Source organism: Arabidopsis lyrata (genome assembly GCF_000004255.2).
Source record: "Arabidopsis lyrata subsp. lyrata unplaced genomic scaffold ARALYscaffold_6, whole genome shotgun sequence".
Lineage (NCBI taxonomy): Eukaryota > Viridiplantae > Streptophyta > Magnoliopsida > Brassicales > Brassicaceae > Arabidopsis > Arabidopsis lyrata.
Window position 1 is genome coordinate 7450085 of NW_003302550.1, and position 20751 is coordinate 7470835.

Sequence of the window (20751 nt, forward strand, 5' to 3'; positions counted from 1 at the left end):
TTATTTGGATCTTAACATCATAGAAAATTAGAAACAATACAGCAATTAAACCAAAACTAAAAGAAACTTTGCAACAACTAAGATTTGCACAAACCAAAAGATTTGCCAATCATAAGAACATAAACTTAACTTTTTCCTTTCAGTTTAATATATATGTATACATTACATGTATACGTATCTAACAGTGTTGTAATTCTTACATCTAACCTCATTGAGGTTAGTTCACTCTTTCTTTATGTCTCTCTCTTTATCACACTATGTTCTTGTTCTTGCTTAGAGAGGAACACAAGAAACGTTTTTGCTTTAATCTTCTACATTGTATTAATTGGATCACAAGGATACTCTTACACAACACACATAACACATACATATAGTGGTTTATCTCCACTTGCTACTCTAGACACATGAACCTTAATCATGACTCTTACACAAGCCATACTCCTAAACACTAGGCTAACTATTGACCTTACTTCTAGATAGAAGTCATACAAGCAACGTTTAACAACTCTCGTAGACTCTTACCACTCCTACTAACAACCATTTAGACAAAACACTCTTCACTAGTTTGGGCCTTTTCACTTGTAGGCCCATCACACCAAACAGAAAAACACCAAGCCCAACTTCCTTGTTGACTTGTCTTCTGTCGTTGACTCTCTTTGTCGACTTCTTCTTCTTCTCTTTGCTCTGCTAAAGCTTTCTCTTTGTTGCAGGTTTAATCAAGGACTCAATTCCCAACAAACAGGCATACCCGATGTATGATGGCTTTCAAATATGCAAACGTACGGAAACGGTACATGCAATTGATCAATAACGTACTGCTTATGCAGATACTCAATGTATATTAGCTCGACTCCTGACCATGATAGTCCACAATCTCTATACTTGCAGGGAAAGGTGGTATTGTTCTAAGGTTCTTACAACCCGCCATTTCCAATGAAACAAGCCGAGAACATAACTTGATTTGCGAAGGCACTTTCTCTATCGCTGTTTCCCCAAGAGACATGAATTGAATCTGCGTTGAAATAAACGGAAACCTCTTCAGCTTCGAGCATCCTCTCAGATTAAGGACACTGAGGGATTCCAAGTTGATGTTGGTTGGAAGAGTCTTCAGTTTTATGCAACAAGACATGTCCAACACTTTTAGCTTATTAAGATTTTGTAAAGCAGAAGAAGGAACTGTGACCAAATTTTCGCAGAACCTAAGATACAACTTCTCCAGATTTTTTGCTCTTGAGAGGTTTGGAATATCTCCAATGTTTGTGGATGCGCTCAAATCCATATACTTGAGACTTGTCAGTGGCTGGAAACATACACAGCCAGATGAAATAAACAGAGAGAATATTTTAAGAGGATAAGATTATCCCATTAGAAACTTTGATATGATAAGCATACCTGAATACCTTCCCAAAGTTTCTCGAGCTTGCTATCTCGCATAGTAAGTTCGACAAGAAATTCAGGACGAAACTTAGAGGGCATACATTTTATAGGGTACGAATCCCAATGTAGTAATCTAAGTTTACGTGGTAGATAATCTAAGCCGTGAGGTAAGTCAAACTCGGCTGCTTTATCAGGAATACTATTGTATAGCCTCAAGAATTGGAGATTAGGCATTTTCTCAAAGGCTTTTTCACTTATATACACTTGACCATCGATTTCGGACATATCTAATGATATTCCTAAAACAGTTTTTGTACCCTGCATATATACCAAAAGAAAGAACGCAGTTAATTAATGAAACATATTAGCAAAAGTGGACATTGTGATGAGTAGGAACATGGAAAGAATGTGTCAACACTTACGGTTTCATCTGCAAGTACATCTGAAATCTCCAAAGCATCAACTATAAACTTACCTTTCCCGGGGTCGTGGAGACATTGTCCCCGAGTAATTTCTTTACCCATTTGTTGTAACAAACAATGCATTACTATATATCCATCAGCACATATATGTATAAGAGATCTGTCATTAAGGACTTTAAGTCCAAATTCTGCATCCAATGCACTAATTGCAAGCAATTCCTTCACACGATCAACCTTTTCGCCATTGAACAAACACGCGATATGAAGAAACAGAGCCTTATCTTTCTCATCTAACCCATCATAGCATGCTCCTAATAGTTTTTCGATTTTCCCATTTAGACTGGTTCTAAGCCTAGGTAGCGCGTTTATCCACTCATCCTTTCTCATCCCTCGCAAAGATGCACCTAAAATGCTGAGACCTAAGGGAAGATCTCCAGCAAGTTTTGCAACTTCAACAGCTACATCATAGTAGCCTTCTGGGGCCGAGGTTTTTCCAAAAGCAAATCGACAAAAGATATGAAAGGCTTCATCTTTAGATGGAAGACACACGTCATAGACATGATCAATCCCATGAGCTTTCAAAAGCTGTTTATCTTCTGTAATCACAATAACCCTGGTTCCATTACCAAACCATTGAGTTTGATCTGCCAAGGCATGTAGTTGTTCTACATCATCTACATCATCAAGAACAATAAGAGCTTTCTGATTCTTTAGCCTTTCTTGTGCTACACCTAAATGGCTTATATTTATATTCCTTTGGTTGAACATTTCAGAGAGAAATCTTTCTTGTAAATGCAGCTTCAGTCTGTAACCATCAAGTTTGTTTCTCTTACTGCTTCTCTTAACATTCTCCATGAAAAGATTTTGCTGAAATTCATCACCATCAGAAGAAAGTTGATTGTATAAAGCTCTGGCAATGGTGGTCTTACCGATTCCAATAGGACCCCAAATCCCTATCATCCTCACGTCATTAGACTGTAGACATAACATCGAATTCAACTTCGCGACATGAGCTTCCAATCCAACTAAATCGTCGAAATCCTTTGAAGGAGTGCAGCAATTCAGCTCTTCCGAAACATCCGCAACAATTTTCTCAATCATACTTGCTTCATTGTCCCTAATAGATAGAAAAACCGTTGTGTCTATCAAATGATTATAATGAATCTCAAAATTATACATAAAACGACAAACGAAAAGCATAAATAAAAAACATGATTTGTCTATCAAAGAGATGACCCAGCGATTTTATTTATTACTGTGATTATTGCACTAACCATTTTTCAGAGCAATAGCCAGAGACATTAGCAACATCTGTTAAAGCTTGCTTCCATCTCTGCGTCTCTTCAACTGTTCTTCCCAAGCAAGTTTTCTCAAAGACCTTCCCAAAAGCTCCTGTCTGTTTTCTAACATCGGATGGATCCACCTCATAGAAAACTGTCAGCAATGTTTGTCCCACAGCTTCCCTGCATTCCATGATCTCTAGCAACTCATCCAAGCACCAGCTTGAACCAGCGTAGTTACTTGAGAGAACGACTATAGAAATCCTTGATTCCCAGATGGCTTGTTTAAGTTCAGGCCATATGGATCGACTTCTCTTGATTCCATGATCTTTGAATGCATTGATTCCCCTAAGTTGTAGCTCCTTTTGAAGATGGCTTAGAAAGTTCTTACGGACATCTTCTCCGCAAAAGCTCGGAAAGACATGGTATCTCCACCAATGAAATGATGAAGAAGAAGGATAACAAACAGAGGAATCAGCCATGAGAAAGATCTAAAAGAGAAGTTTTTATTTTTATTGACTCTCGCCAATCAAATCGGACAATTATCTCACGAACGATGATGCCATTTTCAAGTGGGGAATCTTGTAAAGTCAATGACGCCGGCCATCCTTTAAAAATTTTCCACATGCCAATTTTTTTGCCACATCCCAGATTTTTTTTAAAAATTAAAAAACGTACTCAAACAGGAATTTGTCTTGGTCGTGTAGACCCTAGAGCGTCGTCCCTTACAATCGAATCAAGTTCCAATGGAACAGAAACAAAAGAGTGAAAACCCAAAGGTAAAGAAAAAACATAGTTTGCTAATCCATCTGCTAGACGATTAGCTTCCCTATACACGTGAACAACTCGGACTATCCAGTCCTTTACGATAAAGCCATAACACAAACGTACCAGGAAAAACAGCGGATGTGAATCATTAATCCCTGTCTGCAAAAACCCAACAACTAATTCCGAATCCACCTCCAACTCCACCCTCGTAACTTTCTTCTCCCAAGCAATATAAAGACCGTAATACACACCCCATAATTCTGCCAGCGGTGCGGAACATCTCCCAATATCAAACGCGAATCCTCCACACCAATTGCCATCCCCATCCCGTAAAACTCCTCCTGCAATAGCCAAACCATGATTACCTCTCGAAGCCCCGTCCGTATTAAGCTTCATCCATCCAACCTGTGGAGAAACCCATCCTATCATTCTCTCCACTCGGGCCCGCCTTGGATTATGTCCTGCCTTAGAGATTTTTTTGCCTCATCTTGTGACACCCTTTAGAACACCCTTAAAAATTAGAACGTGAAGGCTCAGTTTTGCTCAATCAATTGGGGTCTAGGGTTTAATAAAAGAGAAATTACATTTCTGGTCGATCCCGTTATTATGTAGATATATTTTTATTTGTCACAATAATCTTACTTCCAAGACTAAGACGCTGAATTAGATTTCTCAAAGCTTGTAGCTCTATTGAACTCACATGATTAAGTATGAGAAGGACTCTCTGGTGCATTATCTTGCGCCAGCTTCCTTGTAGGTACATAGCTTTTGTTTCTTCACTTCTTCTTTTTAAAAAACTGTATCCATTATTTAAATACTTCTACCTGCATAGAACAAAGTAGAGAGAAGAGTCTCAACTCGAGAGGTAAGTCTTGGAGGACTGCAAAGAAAGATCCACATAGCAGAGTTAGAACATTTCGAAGAAGAGTAGTGATATGGATGAAAAATCTCTTCTGTTTTTGGGTAACCAGGTGATTGAGCCTCCTATACTAACTCTGCATTATCATAGTGTGTGCATCAGTGAGAATCTGTGTGATCTCGGCTAAAAGAAGAAGAATAATTTGAACCACTTAGTGATGGATGCAAATGTTTATCCTCTATCTTTGGACTCCTCAATGCTCTGTTTTTTTCTTCTTCTTCTCTAATGATCTGTTTTATGTCTTGGTCCATGTTAATTTTTTTGCTTAGGCAAGCTAAACATTAATATTTCCAAGCTAACTTTGGTAATCTAAGCTCATAAGAACTAATATAAAAGCTAGAAAGACTGCATAGGCAAAAGACCAAGTCTAAAAAGTCGTGAATGAAGTTATTGGTAGTCAGACTCATCAACAATTTACAAAAAAGCATAATTTTAGTAGGAATGACTAAACAATATGTTGGAGAATCAAGAAGAGATTAAACAAATTCATAATTTCCTTCCTGTGATCATATTAATATAGTGCATATATATAGTTACTATGCATACAATTGAACCAAACTTAATATATCTTGTCTCACATTGGAATATGAGGGACGCTGAATGGTTGATTGAGAGGAGCTATTTAAGCTAAAGGTCGGTGAGATTCGAGAAAAAGGAGAGACAAATAGACCAATCACCTTTTGAAGAAAGAACAAAAGCAATTTGCTTAAAATCTGACATGTCCTTGGTGGCATTGAGTGTCATCCACCCACCTTCAATCTCCTTGTGTATACTAAAGTCTAAAGCTATTAAAGAACCATAAGAGAGAATCTTCAATTAGTCAAAAGCAACTTAGAAAAACAAAAGCCGAAAGTAAGAGAATTACGTAATCTGTGACCAGAAAGAGAAACATATGAATGTATTTCAATTAACAAACCGAAAAAGGGAAAGCAAAATGGGAAAACTACAAAAGAAATAGTAAACAAAGTGTGAATTGACAGGAGTTGCTTCTATATCAAGTTAAGAATCTCACGTATTAAAAAAAAAAAAAATTCTATGGCTTAACTCAAAATATGTATGGTCGAAAACTAAAATCTTTACACTCAGTACAAAAATGAAAATTCACAAATTCTTAAACACTGATTCGATTGAACAGTTTTGAATGTGCATGCAACAACTGCGACATCTGTCATATTTTTCTCCCATTCTTCAAGTATCTTCAGTGAATATCTCAATAAAACTACAGTTCATATTTACTATTTTTACATATAAACACAAAAACACAGGCTCTTTCCTATCAGATGCACCTAAAATAATTTAATTTAACTTGTCCTACTTTTTGATTCTTTCACACTTTTTTCTTACCATTATTAGGCCACTAATCCTGCAAATCAAACCTCTTCTCTCTTTACACGCTCTATCTCTTTTCTATCTTTTCTATCTTTTCACAAAGCCATCTTCAGACAAATTCAGCCTAGTTAAATCCTATGCATGCATTGACACACAGTTTTCATAAGAAAAAACAAAATGGCAACAACTCGGAAGTTGGTCGTAGAAGTAGTAGACGCAAAGGATCTTACACCAAAAGACGGCCATGGAACGTCAAGCCCGTACGTTATTGTCGACTATTACGGCCAAAGACGACGAACACGAACCATAGTCCGTGACTTAAACCCTGTTTGGAACGAGACACTCGAGTTCAGTCTCGCAAAGCGACCTTCTCATCAGCTCTTTGCCGATGTTCTTGAGCTTGACATGTACCATGACAAGAACTTTGGGCAAACCCGGAGGAACAATTTTCTCGGTAGGATCCGACTTGGGCCCGATCAGTTTGTTGGTAAAGGAGAAGAGGCTTTGATATATTATCCTTTGGAGAAGAAGAGTTTGTTTAATCTTGTGCAAGGTGAGATTGGTCTTAGGGTTTACTACGCCGATGAAAAGCCTCCTCCTTTGAAACCGACGGTAGCTCCTCTTGAGACGGTGGTGGAGGAAAAGACGGAGGAGACGATGGCAGACGGTCCAGACAAGTCTCAGCCACCACCAGAGACTAATGATGATCCTGCTGAAGTTAAAGAAACCCCGGAACCACCTCAACCGCCACCGGAGGAGAATTCGCCAGCCGAGGGTCTTAAGCCAAACGAGGAAGCCTCACCACCGTTACAAGAAAATGTTACGGTTGGTGGAGAAGAACCAGCGGCGTCGGAACCAACTCTGCCACCGGAATCAGATAAGAATAAAGCAGACGTGAAACCGGTGGAAGAGCCACCGCAGAACCAACCAGACGGTGAAGATGTTGTACTTGAGTCAGAAGATTCAATGAGCTGGGCTTCGGCGCCGCGATCACCGGAAGTTATCATTTCAAGATCTGTCTCCGGTTCCATACCAGAAATCAAAAACGGACCACAACCACTACGGAGAAGCATATCGGAAACAGCCAGCTACACATCAGAGATCTCCGACGTGTCAACGATCGAACGATCCACGTTTGATTTGGTGGAGAAAATGCATTACGTCTTCGTCCGAGTCGTGAAAGCTCGGTCTTTACCAACCTCCGGGAGTCCAATCACAAAGATCTCACTCTCCGGCACAATGATCCAATCAAAACCCGCCAGAAAAACCTCTTGCTTCGAGTGGGATCAAACCTTCGCCTTCCTCCGTGACTCACCGGATTTATCTTCTTCTCCAATTCTAGAGATCTCCGTGTGGGATTCATCGACGGGATTCGAAACTAGCCAATTCCTCGGTGGAATTTGCTTTGACGTGTCAGAGATTCCGCTCCGAGATCCACCGGATAGTCCATTGGCGCCACAATGGTACCGTCTCGAAGGAGGTGGAGCTCACAACAGTGATCTAATGCTTGCCACGTGGACAGGAACTCAAGCAGACGAATCATTTCCCGACGCTTGGAAAACAGATACCGCCGGAAACGTAACCGCACGGGCGAAGGTTTACATGTCGTCGAAGCTGTGGTATCTACGCGCCGCCGTGATCGAAGCACAAGACTTGTTACCGCCACAGTTAACGGAGTTTAAAGAGGCGTCGTTTCAGTTAAAAGCTCAGTTAGGTTTCCAAGTGCAGAAAACCAAATCCGCCGTTACTCGTAACGGAGCGCCGTCATGGAACGAAGATCTACTCTTCGTAGCCGCCGAGCCATTCTCCGATCAGCTTGTTTTCACACTGGAGTATCGAACATCGAAAGGGCCAGTCACCGTCGGTATGGCGCGCGTGCCTCTCACTTCAATCGAGAGACGCGTCGATGATCGTTTGGTGGCTTCGAGATGGTTCGGATTCGAAGATCCAAACGACGAGAAAAGAGGAAACAGATCTAGAGTACATCTGAGACTCTGTTTCGACGGTGGTTATCACGTGATGGACGAGGCGGTACACGTGTGCAGTGATTATCGACCTACGGCGAGGCAGTTATGGAAACCGGCGGTAGGAATCGTCGAGCTCGGTGTAATCGGTTGCAAGAATCTGTTGCCGATGAAGACGGTGAACGGAAAAGGTTCCACGGATGCGTACACGGTGGCGAAATACGGTACTAAATGGGTCCGTACCCGAACCGTGTCGGATTCTTTAGATCCGAAATGGAACGAACAGTACACGTGGAAAGTATACGATCCGTGTACGGTTTTGACGATTGGAGTCTTCGATAGCTGGGGAGTATTCGAAATCGACGGTGGAAAGGAAGCCACGCGTCAGGATCTCCGTATCGGTAAAGTTCGTATACGTATATCTACGCTGGAGACTGGTAAAGCGTATAGAAATACGTATCCCCTTCTGATGCTAGTTAACGGCGGTGTTAAAAAACTGGGAGAGATAGAATTGGCCGTTAGATTCGTGAGATCAGCTCCACCGTTGGATTTCTTACACGTGTATACTCAACCGTTGTTGCCTTTGATGCATCACATTAAACCGTTGAGTTTGATTCAAGAAGAGATGTTGAGGAACGCTGCCGTGAAGATTTTGGCCGCTCATTTGTCACGATCTGAGCCGCCTTTAAGGCCGGAGATCGTACGGTACATGCTCGACGCCGATTCTCACACTTTCAGTATGCGTAAAGTCCGAGCAAATTGGCTCCGCATTGTTAACGTGGTCGCCGGAATGGTCGACATAGTGCGGTGGGTGGATGACACGCGTTTCTGGAAGAATCCGACATCGACTTTACTAGTTCACGCTCTTGTCGTGATGCTGATTTGGTTCCCGGATCTCATAGTTCCGACATTAGCGTTTTACTTGTTCGTGATCGGCGCGTGGAATTACAGATTCAGGTCACGTGCTGCTCTTCCTCACTTTGATCCAAGACTCTCGTTGGCTGATGCAGCCGATAGAGAAGAGCTTGACGAGGAGTTTGACGTCGTACCGAGCAACCGGCCGCCGGAGATGGTTAGGTTGAGGTACGATAAGCTACGAAATGTCGGAGCTCGAGTTCAGACGATTCTTGGTGAAGTAGCGGCGCAAGGAGAGAAAATGCAAGCTTTGGTGACGTGGCGAGACCCACGAGCGACGGGTATATTCGTTGGGCTGTGTTTATTTGTGGCGTTGGTGTTGTATCTTGTGCCGACGAAGATGGTGGCTATGGCGTCAGGGTTTTATTACTTCCGGCATCCTATATTCCGTGACCGGAAACCTTCTCCTGTGTTAAACTTCTTCCGGCGACTACCTTCGTTATCTGATCGGCTCATGTGATCTTGGTGTTTTTTTGAAGCTGATGTATATATTTTGGGTCGTTTAAACTTATTGGGCCTTATTATTGGGTTATATGGGCCACTAATTGGTTTTCATATCATTTCCTATTTAGGTGCTTTATTTGACGTTGTCTAAACAAAAACGTGTTTGGTATATGACAAAATTATGAACCTACTTTTTTTTAGCTGAGTGATAAATGTGCGGAAATGAAACCAAACAGTACTTACGAATATTGTTGTTGGTGACTAAAATAAGTAAGTTATCCACTGCTCAAGTTCGTAAGTACTGTTTCACCAACAACAATATTCGTAAATTTGACTAAAATAAGTAAGTTATCCACTACTTTTTTTTTTGACATTTTTGGATCGACAAACCCGATCCATATCCAATCTCTACTAGGCAGATTAACGCGATTTAGTGGAATCGAATTCCAGTAGAAAAAACGGAGTTAATTGTACTTATCCATTTGACTAAAAGCACGTCCCATCATTTAATTTTAATAATCAATATTCCAGAAAAATAAAATAATAAACTGGTCTTAAAAATCCAAGTCCAACAGTTGAATATTCTAAGATTTGGTTAAAGGCGCTAGCTTTAGTCCATAGAGGCATAGAGAGTAAACAATACATCCTTCATAGAATTCTCTCCCTCCTTCAATTTTCTCTAGTTTCTGGTTAAGTAATCGAGCGATGGTTATTGCGGTGGCGGCAACGAGCTCCATAGTTTCCGGAATCAAGCTTTCAGGGATCTTAACTTCTTTCAACGCCGTAGATGATGCGTCAAGTAGTTGCAGAAGAACCAACTTGACCGGAGTTAGAATTTTTCCGACATTGAGTCGGCGAAGATTCTCATCTATCGGAGCTTTGTCCCCAATTCGTGGGCATGCCCAATCTTCCTTTAGTCGCAGGTAAAGCTTCGATTTTTGGGTTTAGGTGTCTGCTTATTAGAGTAAAACACATCCTTTGAAATTGTTTGTGGTTAATTGGTTGTGCTCTTGATCCATTGAATTGCTGCAGCTCTTTCGCTTTCCCTCAGAATCTCGGTTTGAGCGGTGGTTTTAGTGCAGCTGAAGCTCTGCCACCTGCTTGTGAAAATGCCAGCCCTCCTTCCATCAAATCTTTCAACCAGGTGACAGATTTTTTCAGGATAAGTTTGTGATTTGATCTCTTGTCTCTAAGTCTCTTGATTGCTGAACTGTTCAGGGTTTTGATTAATCTAGTAGTTAATGTATGTATCTGCGTTCTGAGTTGGATTGAGTTGATAATTTAAAGCATTTTTATCTGTGTTCTGAGTTGGATTAATCTCGAGCTTCATGTTGACTAAACATGTTTGGTCCTGTGTGTTCTTTAAATTTCATTTGTATGGCTGGAAGAAGTTGATGGTTTTCTGGATTTGAGTAAAAGTGTATTACTCAATAGGTTTAAAGCATTTTTATTTTGGTTGAGCTTCCAATGGCTTTGAAGACTGAGATTTAGATCATGAGATTACTATGTTCTCATTATGTGCTTGCTCTGTTCTATTGTTTTTTCTTTCTCAGTTGATTGAAACTTTGATTGATCGGGTTGATCTATCTGAATCTGAGGCTGAATCATCTCTTGAGTTTTTGCTGAACGAGGCAAACGAGGCCCTGATTAGTGCCTTTCTAGTTTTGCTGAGAGCTAAAGGAGAGACATATGAAGAAGTAAGTATCAATCAAGTCAATCTTATATTACATTATCCTATATTACAGCACTTCAATAAGTAAACATTCGGATAGATTGTGGGGTTGGCTAGGGCAATGATGAAGCATGCCAGGAAAGTGGAAGGATTAGTTGATGCTGTGGACATAGTTGGAACAGGTGGTGATGGAGCAAACACAGTCAATATATCAACTGGATCTTCAATACTTGCTGCAGCTTGTGGTGCAAAAGTAGCAAAGGTATAACGAATGAGAAAATCCTCAAAAGAATTATATATTTAAATTCGAAAATTTGCATTAACTGTAAATTATCTCATTCTTTTTTCTGGTCGTCTAACCATGAATATTTATTTTGCAGCAAGGGAATCGTTCGAGTTCTTCTGCTTGTGGAAGTGCTGATGTACTAGAGGCATTAGGAGTGGTGCTGGACCTGGGACCAGAGGGCATTAAAAGATGTGTTGAAGAAGGAGGGATCGGTTTTATGATGTCACCAATGTATCATCCAGCTATGAAGATCGTTGGTCCTGTCCGGAAAAAGCTTAAAATAAAAACTGTTTTTAACATATTGGGACCTATGCTTAATCCTGCTAGAGTGTCTTATGCTGTCGTTGGTGTATACCACAAAAATCTGGTACATTTACTTACTGCTGAAATTAGCTTGTTCATCAACAAAAACAAGACATTTACTAACCGTTTGCTTGTGTGGTTTCATAGGTTGTTAAGATGGCAAAGGCGCTGCAACGATTTGGAATGAAAAGAGCACTGGTGGTTCATTCATATGGTCTAGACGAAATGAGTCCGTTAGGTAAGATTATCTCTTCCCAAAAGTGATGACTTTTACTATCCAACGATTATTAACCAATCATGGCTTAATGAAAAACAGGAGGAGGACTAGTTTATGATGTAACCCCGGAAAAGATAGAAGAATTCTCATTCGACCCATGTAAAGATTTATCTTTCCTCTAGCTTTTCATCACTTCTCTATCATGAAGATTGCAGATGCAGCTTGGTCAAATATGGGGAGTTAGTTAAATTGAAACTTATTTCTTTTTGACAGTGGACTTTGGCATTCCTCGTTGTACTCTTGAGGATTTGCGAGGAGGAGATCCAGACTACAATGCGGATGTGTTAAGACGTGTGCTTTCAGGGGAAAGTGGAGCAATTGCAGATTCATTGGTATGTTTTGTTTTGCGGATTCAACATTCTCTTTCTCTCTGAAAACTTTCCCATTTTTCGTGAACTTCTGCAATTTGTTCTCATCTGTTTTTTTTTCAAAATCTTGTTTCAGATCCTAAACGCAGCTGCAGCTCTTCTGGTTAGCAACCGAGTTCAAACGCTAGCTGAAGGAGTAACCTTGGCACGTGAAGTACAATCGTCTGGGAAAGCTATCAAGACGCTTGATTCATGGATAAACATCTCGAACTTAGCTCAGAAATCTCAGTGACCAGAGAGGCTTACGATATTGTATTCAACGGATCACCTTTGCAATTGTAGATGAAGATCAAGGCAATGTGCCAAAGGAAGACGCTGGAAGCATTTGTAACTTTAGTTTTTTTTGTCAAGCAAGAAAAGAAGAGACCAGAGAGAAGAGACAGATACGCATTCTTCATGTAAACATTACAACAATAATCTTTAATAAAGTGAATGAATCTGTTTTACTCAAACTGAGATGAGATTCATCAATGGATACACAAGCACACCTAAGCATTAAGTAGAAAAAACACAATTATGAAATTAGTCCTAACATTGAGCACAAGTTCTTCACTAATTCTCCAACTACACCTCACATATCATCATCATGGAGTCTATTCTTTGGAGACTTTGACACACATCTCGGTCGGTTTGATGAGCTCAAACGTGCAAACATCTCCGACCACTAAACCTAACTCTTTGGCCAAACGACTCCATCCACCAGAGAATCTTGATTGTACATCATTGACCACATACCAAACCTCCCATGACTTCTTTCCTCTCGGATGATGAATCTTGAACATCTTTGTCTCACTTGGCATATGCATATCCACAAACTTCTTCGGGATCCCCTGAATCACAGATTTTCATTAGATTAATACACATTCCATAGTGTGTAACTGGTCTTTTCTTGCTTAATCTTACCAAGAACAAGAGGTGTGATTTCTTTATGGTGAGCTTGAATTCTGGAACAAGAGATGAAGTGCCGGCTTCAGAATCGTTACAAACAGTATCCACCTTCTTCTTCTTCCTCTTCTTGGATTTTTCGGTTTTATCGGCTTCCTTCTTTCTCAAGTTAAGCTCCTGTTTCTGCTTCAATCTCCCACTTGTAGATTCAGCTGTTTTATGACCAGCATAGCTCGATTCAGACCAAGACTCTATCTCTTCTTCCTTCTTCACATCTATGTAGATGCTCTTCTTCTCTTCTCTCTTGTTCCGACCTGTTTTCATCAAAATCACCCACAAAAGTAATTAAACACTGTCTTCTTCTTGTTTATAAACATTCAAAAAGCAATCACATAGATGAATACTTACCGGAACTAGAAGCAATGGTTGAAGGTTGTCTTGGTCTAAGCATCTCCGTACCATCTGCCTCGAATATGGTTACATTAAAGCACATATTTGCCTCATGAGTGAAAGTAAGAAACTCGTTTAAACCCAAGCCGTTGTCATTCACAAACTGGTTCCAACCACGATCTTCCATGTAGTGAAAAATTGGGTTCTTGGAGATTTTAACTTGCCATGAGCTTCCCCATGGTACTCTTAAGACCATCTTAAACGACGAAGACTTGTCGGAGATGCTTCTTATCAAGTGATGCGGAATCATTCTCTTCAGAGGGACAACAACATCAAGAAATATCAAAAGAAAGAACATCAAGAAATGGTAAAATGAAGCCACATTCTTCAATTTCAGTGATAAATACAGTCAAAGTTTCAACCTTTTTTCACTGGTTAAATCGATGTGGTTCGATCCGATTATTTCACACACAAGAACTCAACAAGAAATCGGAAAAAGCAGTAAACTTAGTTAAGAGCAAGAACAGACAGATCTAAGTTCATGAGACTACAAGAAACACACTGAAGGACAAAAAGATTCGATCTTTAAACATAAGAAAAAAAGGCTAATAAGAAAATAAGTGATGAAGTATGAGAAATTATGAGACTTACCATCATTTCAGACGAAAAATCTTCCCTTCGAAGAATCTTGAAGAATGCTGGATTATCTCTTTCTTCCATAACCTGACCAAACACTCCGTTTCTCACCATCTCTGGTTCTATCCTTGGACTTGAAATCCTTCTTTCTTCAAAACCTCTCACTCACTCGCATTTTTTCTATCTCACTCACTCTCGCTACTTCTTCTTTCTCTCTCTGTGGTTATGGGCAAAGAATGGGGAAAAAGAGAGCTCTCTTAACACTTTTATCTCTAAAAACAGCCAAAGTGTTTTATTTTTCTGCATTAACTTCAGCATTAATTTTAAATTTGGTTAGTTGAAAAAGATTCCCATGAATCATCAAACTTTTGTTATCGTAATTTGATTTTGTAATAATACACAGAAACAGCAATAAGCTCGTGACTTCGTAGACACGTAAAAAGCAGAGCAAATTCCTATTTTAAGTAACTGAATTCTGAATAAAGACAGCGTCATGTATTTCTTTCTTTACTTTTTTTTTTTTGGTTGCATAACTATTAACCTTATAAAATATATTCACAGCAAATTTTGGTTAATTTTAAAACCTCATTCCTAAATATTACAAGCTAGTCCGTAAACTTTTGTCAAGCACATACAACTATTAACTTTAAACATGCTAAATGTTTGGAAACTTATAAGATAGTATAAAGTTCACTTAGCTAAAAAATATAACATAGTCTATACATTTATTTTTTGGGGTCACATAGCCTATACATTAGTACTCTTAAATACCATAAGAAACATGTATATATATCGATGTATCAATATGTCATCGAAGAAAGGGATCCAATCCACATCGACCCTAACAAGTGCGTGTCTCTATAGTTTTCCATTTTGGGCAATGCGTGTCTTTATAATTTAGAAGGAGAAGTAATGTTATTTATAGGATAAAATTCAAACAGAAGTTGGAAATTCTATGGTAAATTGAAACAATATTTTGAAAACTATAATTAAATGGTCACTTCAGACTTCAACTAAATGTAACCCATACACAATACATAAGAGCCAGCCACTGAAACAATCTATATATCTATATTCTATATATAACAATATTTGAGAAGTGTTTTTGCTGACGTGTCGGACTCTCGGCTCTTGTTGAGTCCTTGATTTTACGTAATTACTTAATTACCCTTAATGAAATCTAATTAATTTTGGAAAAATTAAATTGAATTTCGGAATTAACCAGGAAAAAATAATTTTGGAAACAATAAACATGATAATTAACCAAACAAAAAAAAAAGGAACAACGAAGTACCAGTTAGGAAGCTTTAATCGAATTCATCGTGTTCTTCGTCGTGTGAATATAATTCTTCTAAACGAAGGCAAAACTTGAAATCCTAACATAAACCATATATTCATAGCAATAACAGAGATCTAATAATTTAGTGATAGAATTTCACCTGTTGATCTGTCGAAGCAGAATAGTCAAGCGTCTCATAGTATCTTGCCCATGTTATGTCTTTAAGACGTCAATACTATCTTGCACCCTATAATTCTAACCAATGAAAAGAACAAATATTTATTACCTTGGATATAGAGTTGACGAAGAAACCTTGGATAAAAACTCGACGAAGAAACTTGTAAGTGTTAATGTATGATGAAGCTTCCATGAACGTGAATTCGTGATCATAATGAAGAAACGTGTGAATGGAGACGGTTGATGGGTTTTTTTTTTTTTTTTTTTTTTTTTTTCTTTTTTACCTTTTGTGTAAACAGATCCGTTTCATAATTTATCGGAAAAGGAATTATACCAAAAAAAAAATCGGAAAAGGAAAATATTTATTATAATATTGATATATTTAAGATGATAATGTCAAATATCCGAAAATTATTAATCGGAGCATTAATATAAACATAAAAAATTACTATTCTAACCTTACTCAAATTAATAAGATTTAGATATCCGAAATTAATCATAAACGGCTATTAATTGTTAAACTAATTAAAATAAAGATCAAACGTACCGGAATAGATGAAATTTTTTGGTATGATCGTCGTGTTCGTCGTCGTTTCAATCTAAATATTTGAAAAAAAAAACGAACAAAAAAAATAATATGTAGATCAATGAAAGAGAACCCACCAATTTAGAAACGGTTATCACGCCATCGTATTGTTCGTCGGATGATTATAAGTCTCTAATCCGGAGATTGACTTGAACCCTAACAAAAACATATATTCATAGCATAAAATCGTAAATAGAAGGTAGAAGACCACCTATTAATCGGTTGTAACCTTGTGCAAACTCGATTTAATTTTGACGAATGAAATGTTGGTGTGGTGTCAAAACTTTCTTGGGGAGACTCGAAGATGAGAGAGCTGAAGTCAGAGATAGGCAGAGAGGTTTACATGTGAATTAAGGTATGGAGTGCTAACGTGAACATGAACTGGAACGGCGGTGATTTTTGCACATAATAGCAATTAGATCGAGTTTTGGAAAAAAATATGGATCAGCGTGACATGACGCATATGGATACCATGCATGTCTATCTATTGTAAATCAAAAATTATATTATTGTTCCGCCTTATTTTTGAAACAGAAAGGAATTTTCCCTTAAATTTTAATATATTTTATAAGATAGTATCAGATATAGTAGTAAATCTAAAATAGTTGTTATTATTCTATATTTTTACGGAAAAAAGTAAATATTATTTTAAATAAACATGGATAACAATGAATAAATGGCAGTTTTACAAATATTTATTATTATGATAGTGATTTGCTTATTAAAATATGTAAATTTTCTTTTCTTTTTTTGTATTTATCGTCGAAAAATTTAGAAACCCTAAATCATGCACAGCCTCCTATTCAATATAAATACCTTGCTCATGGTATTCAATTTCAGATCATAACTAACCCTTGTTTTTTTTGTTCTTTTTTTCAAACTTTTTTTTGCTTCTACCTAATTTTAATTTTTCTTTTTTATTGTAGGGTGGATGTATGGAGGAGACGATGTGAACTGGTGTATGGAAAATTTGGACCTAATTCAATGAATAAACAGGTGATCTTATAGTTTATATGTACAAATTTGATTTTTTTTTTTTTTTGTATTTATGGTTTCACTATTTTCACCACTAATCAATTTTTATAATCAAAAAGTTTGGTTTCAACTTTTGAGAAGGTAATCATCGATGGTTTGGTATGTTTCTTTTTGTTGTAAAAAGATGAGGTACCTCCCGATTTTGTTGAGGTACATGTTCTTATTATTTTCAAATATGTCTTTTTCAGAAGAAACACTCCACTTTTGATAACACAGTTGCCACAAAGTCAGAAAGATGACTTATTTCAGGGATGAATCTTCAGAGGAGGCTAATTTTTGTCGTTAATACAATTTAAGTATTCCTCTCTTTAGATTCGGGATAACAAACTTGGCTGTTAAATTCAGGAATTACTCTTCGTTGCCAATCTCTCTCCCCAAACTAAAATATTACATATATGGAAGTAGTAACTTAAAGTTTTTGGTATCGAGGTCATTCTAAGGCACTGAGATTCGGACTTTGGTATGTATAGGATTCGTTTTCTATGCACTAAGATTTAATTATTGTTTAATTTATTGGTTTTTAGGTTCCTTTCCATGCTCTGATGCATTTTCGGGTGTGCCAATGGAAGCTTGCATCACTCTTTACTCCAAGTGTAAGTATGCTCTGCATTAGCTTCTTCTGTTCCATTGGTTATTATGGGTTTTGACTTTTGAGAAATATACAACAATTTAAAACCAGGTTTTGTTGTTGATTGGTTCGGTTTGTATACCATATTTTGCTAAATACATATGACCATAAATAAGACCAAAGGAGCTGGGTTAGCTCCTTTGCCAGCTAGGTTGACTTCGTCTCCTCCCCGTCTTGCGGATTTCCGTTATTCAACGGGTATATTTGAGAAGTATACGGTACTAAAACCACAACCATTGATCTTAGCTTGATCGGTTCTTCCCTAGGATTTATACATAAAAGTAAATTGTTTTGTTTAATAATTTTCCATTGTATGAACTTTCGAGACAACAAGTGGATAGGAGTGTAATGTCATCAAAAGTCAAATCAAACACTGTGAGGAACATAATAGACAACGTTGGCTTCTTTCGCAGCTGCTCAACGTTGTCTCTCCCGATGGTCCCAACACTATCTTCTTCTTTTTTTGTCAACATTCAAACGTTGTTTAAAATAAATAAAAATGTTTAACCTTAATCATCTTTCTAGATCTTTAAATGCCTAAAACTTCAACTTAATCAGTCAGCAATCCGTCACGTTAATGATTTTGAAAGAAAGACTTTTGTTTTGTTTCGGTTAGTTTTGTTTGTTTAGTATTTTAATCACAAGATAACTCTAATTTCCCATTAGAGTTGTGTTAATTGTGTTGATTATGATTTGGCGTTCCAATTCTGATATTATTTTTATGTTGTAAATCTTAAACTGTTATGTTATTGTTCTATCTTCCTATGTGAGAAAAAAGTAAAATGTTTTAAAATTTTGACATGGATAATAATATAATTGTAAATCTATAATAATTATATTATCATTTTATTTATATTTTTCAAAAAGAAATATATTTATCTTAATAGATTTAATAAGATAATGTCAAATATAGTTATAAATCTAAAAGAGTTATGTTATTATTCCATCCTTTTATGAGAAAAAAGCAGATATTCTCTTAAACTTTTAAATTAACGTGGATAATAATAAATAAATGATAATTTTACTAATATGATAATGATTCGGTTTTAATCTTACCAAAAAACAAATAATGATTCTGTTTTAAAAATATATAAATTTTCTTTGTTTAGTTGTAGATATTGTCAAAAAAAAATTCTTAGATCCTCCACTGCCTTAATTTTATGTAAATACCTTGCTTGATATTTAATTTTGATTTGATATCTCCTTGCTTTTTTTTTCGGCACTAACCATTGAATTTTTTATACTGCCATTTAATTCTTGCATAAAAAATAATAATTAATAGTAGTGTTTATTATGAATGCAGGTTTGTTTTCCATAAAAACTAGATTGGATTTATGGAAGCACGTCATTGTTTCCAGTGCGAGGAAACAAATGTCGTATCACTGCTGTTGTGGCTCTTTAGTACTTTCGTTTCTGTTTATGGCTTTGCTTCGGTTGTATGGTTAGTCATCAATCATTGATCTTCTCATTGTTTGAATATTGTTGCATAGGAAAAATCTTCCTTTTTTATGAATCTTTCAAAAGTTGGATCCATGCTATTCTCAGTGATTGATTACGTTTATTGAATATTTGTGTAATAAATGATAATTTTACTAATATGATAATGATTCGGTTTTAATCTTACCAAAAAACAAATAATGATTCTGTTTTAAAAATATATAAATTTTCTTTGTTTAGTTGTAGATATTGTCATATAAGAAATTCTTAGATCCTCCACTGCCTTAATTTTATGTAAATACCTTGCTTGATATTTAATTTTGATTTGATATCTCCTTGCTTTTTTTTTCGGCACTAACCATTGAATTTTTTATACTGCCATTTAATTCTTGCTTAAAAAATATTAATTAATAGTAGTGTTTATTATGAATGCAGGTTTGTTTTCCATAAAAACTAGATTTGATTTATGGAAGCACGTCATTGTTTCCAGTGTGAGGAAACAAATGTCGTATCACTGCTGTTGTGGCTCTTTAGTACTTTCGTTTCTGTTTATGGCTTTGCTTCGGTTGTATGGTTAGTCATCAATCATTGATCTTCTCATTGTTTGAATATTGTTGCATAGGAAAAATCTTCCTTTTTTATGAATCTTTCAAAAGTTGGGTCCATGCTATTCTCAGTGATTGATTACGTTTATTGAATATTTGTGTGCTTCCTCTGCTGATATTCTAATTCATGCTTTATTCGCCGTCTTTGATACACTCCGATTAACCATTGTGGACCTCTAGAGTCTAATTTGCAATATTAATGCAAGTCTCTTTAACTTACGGATTATGAAGAGCATCCTAAGATCGTTTAATTTGATTCAGGCTTTATGTGGCGGCTAATGTTTGGTCTTGGATGTGAATTAGTCTATCATGTTTCTTGGAAGGTAGGAAGCAATCTTGATGTTTACCAAAATCCAATGTGCTCTTTTGTAGCTCAGTTTTGTAATATGTACTAATTATTGTAGAGGGAACCCGAAACAAAGAGACCATATGTATGATTTTATATGCGAAGAGAAGCTCCGAATTTGAAATCGTCTCCACTCCGGTGATATGTGGCCATGGTGTGAAGGAGTCTGGAGCCATGGTTATTTCAGATTCGGACATAACCGTAATTGTTAAACTAATAAAAATAAGATCAAACGTACCGGATTGATGAGAATTTTTGGTGTTCTTCGTCATGTTCTTCGTCGTATGGATCTAACAAAACAAAAAAAAAATATATATACCCCAGAAATTTTTTTTGTTTGTTAATAGAGAGAACCCACCAATTTTGTAGCGTTGATTGTGACATCGAATTGTTTGTCGGATGAATATAAGTCTCTAATCCGGA

The 20751-nt window shown here is 37.2% G+C and overlaps 4 protein-coding genes across 6 annotated transcripts; 2 read left to right on the forward strand and 2 right to left on the reverse strand.

The window, feature by feature from the left end:
• Window positions 1-800: 800 nt before the first annotated feature.
• LOC9307861 (putative disease resistance protein At4g11170) lies at window positions 801-6419 on the reverse strand. Of its 3 annotated transcripts, XM_021022117.1 has the most exons (7): window positions 6326-6419; window positions 5444-5551; window positions 4548-4671; window positions 3074-4357; window positions 1800-2916; window positions 1393-1695; window positions 801-1300 (listed from the first exon to the last, which is right to left on the reverse strand). In XM_021022117.1, exons 4-7 carry the CDS (start codon window positions 3559-3561, stop codon window positions 842-844), a joined length of 2367 nt encoding a protein of 788 aa, XP_020877776.1. In that variant the 5' UTR covers window positions 3562-4357; window positions 4548-4671; window positions 5444-5551; window positions 6326-6419; the 3' UTR covers window positions 801-841. The 3 variants fall into 3 exon arrangements, with proteins under 3 accessions (XP_020877776.1, XP_002873864.1, XP_020877775.1); XM_002873818.2 differs by having other exon boundaries at window positions 3074-4345; window positions 4548-5551; XM_021022116.1 differs by having other exon boundaries at window positions 4548-5551.
• Window positions 5590-9618, forward strand: LOC9309932 (protein QUIRKY). The gene has a single exon (XM_002871746.2). It carries the CDS (start codon window positions 6273-6275, stop codon window positions 9432-9434), a length of 3162 nt encoding a protein of 1053 aa, XP_002871792.1. The 5' UTR covers window positions 5590-6272; the 3' UTR covers window positions 9435-9618.
• Window positions 9619-10008: 390 nt separating this feature from the next.
• On the forward strand, window positions 10009-12776 carry LOC9307862 (anthranilate phosphoribosyltransferase, chloroplastic). Its single transcript, XM_002871747.2, has 9 exons — window positions 10009-10341; window positions 10451-10562; window positions 10972-11115; window positions 11191-11352; window positions 11471-11743; window positions 11827-11917; window positions 11996-12055; window positions 12170-12288; window positions 12401-12776. The coding sequence occupies exons 1-9, from the start codon at window positions 10124-10126 to the stop codon at window positions 12554-12556; spliced, it is 1335 nt and encodes a 444-aa protein (XP_002871793.1). The 5' UTR covers window positions 10009-10123; the 3' UTR covers window positions 12557-12776.
• On the reverse strand, window positions 12707-14575 carry LOC9307863 (B3 domain-containing protein At5g18000). The gene is made up of 4 exons (XM_002873819.2): window positions 14251-14575; window positions 13618-13912; window positions 13228-13523; window positions 12707-13154 (listed from the first exon to the last, which is right to left on the reverse strand). Exons 1-4 carry the CDS (start codon window positions 14347-14349, stop codon window positions 12918-12920), a joined length of 927 nt encoding a protein of 308 aa, XP_002873865.1. The 5' UTR covers window positions 14350-14575; the 3' UTR covers window positions 12707-12917.
• Window positions 14576-20751: the final 6176 nt, after the last annotated feature.

Coding starts and splice junctions, on each gene's coding strand:
- LOC9307863 (XM_002873819.2), bottom strand. CDS start 14,349: ATGGTGAGAAACGGAGTGTTTGGTCAGGTTATGGAAGAAAGAGATAAT. Junction 13,524..13,617: donor AACCATTGCTTCTAGTTCCG/GTAAGTATTCAT, acceptor TGATGAAAACAG/GTCGGAACAAGAGAGAAGAG. Junction 13,155..13,227: donor AATCACACCTCTTGTTCTTG/GTAAGATTAAGC, acceptor TCTGTGATTCAG/GGGATCCCGAAGAAGTTTGT.
- LOC9309932 (XM_002871746.2), top strand. CDS start 6,273: ATGGCAACAACTCGGAAGTTGGTCGTAGAAGTAGTAGACGCAAAGGAT.
- LOC9307862 (XM_002871747.2), top strand. CDS start 10,124: ATGGTTATTGCGGTGGCGGCAACGAGCTCCATAGTTTCCGGAATCAAG. Junction 11,116..11,190: donor AAGGAGAGACATATGAAGAA/GTAAGTATCAAT, acceptor ACATTCGGATAG/ATTGTGGGGTTGGCTAGGGC. Junction 11,918..11,995: donor AGACGAAATGAGTCCGTTAG/GTAAGATTATCT, acceptor AATGAAAAACAG/GAGGAGGACTAGTTTATGAT.
- LOC9307861 (XM_021022117.1), bottom strand. CDS start 3,561: ATGGCTGATTCCTCTGTTTGTTATCCTTCTTCTTCATCATTTCATTGG. Junction 1,696..1,799: donor ATGTACTTGCAGATGAAACC/GTAAGTGTTGAC, acceptor GTATATATGCAG/GGTACAAAAACTGTTTTAGG. Junction 1,301..1,392: donor AACTTTGGGAAGGTATTCAG/GTATGCTTATCA, acceptor GTATGTTTCCAG/CCACTGACAAGTCTCAAGTA.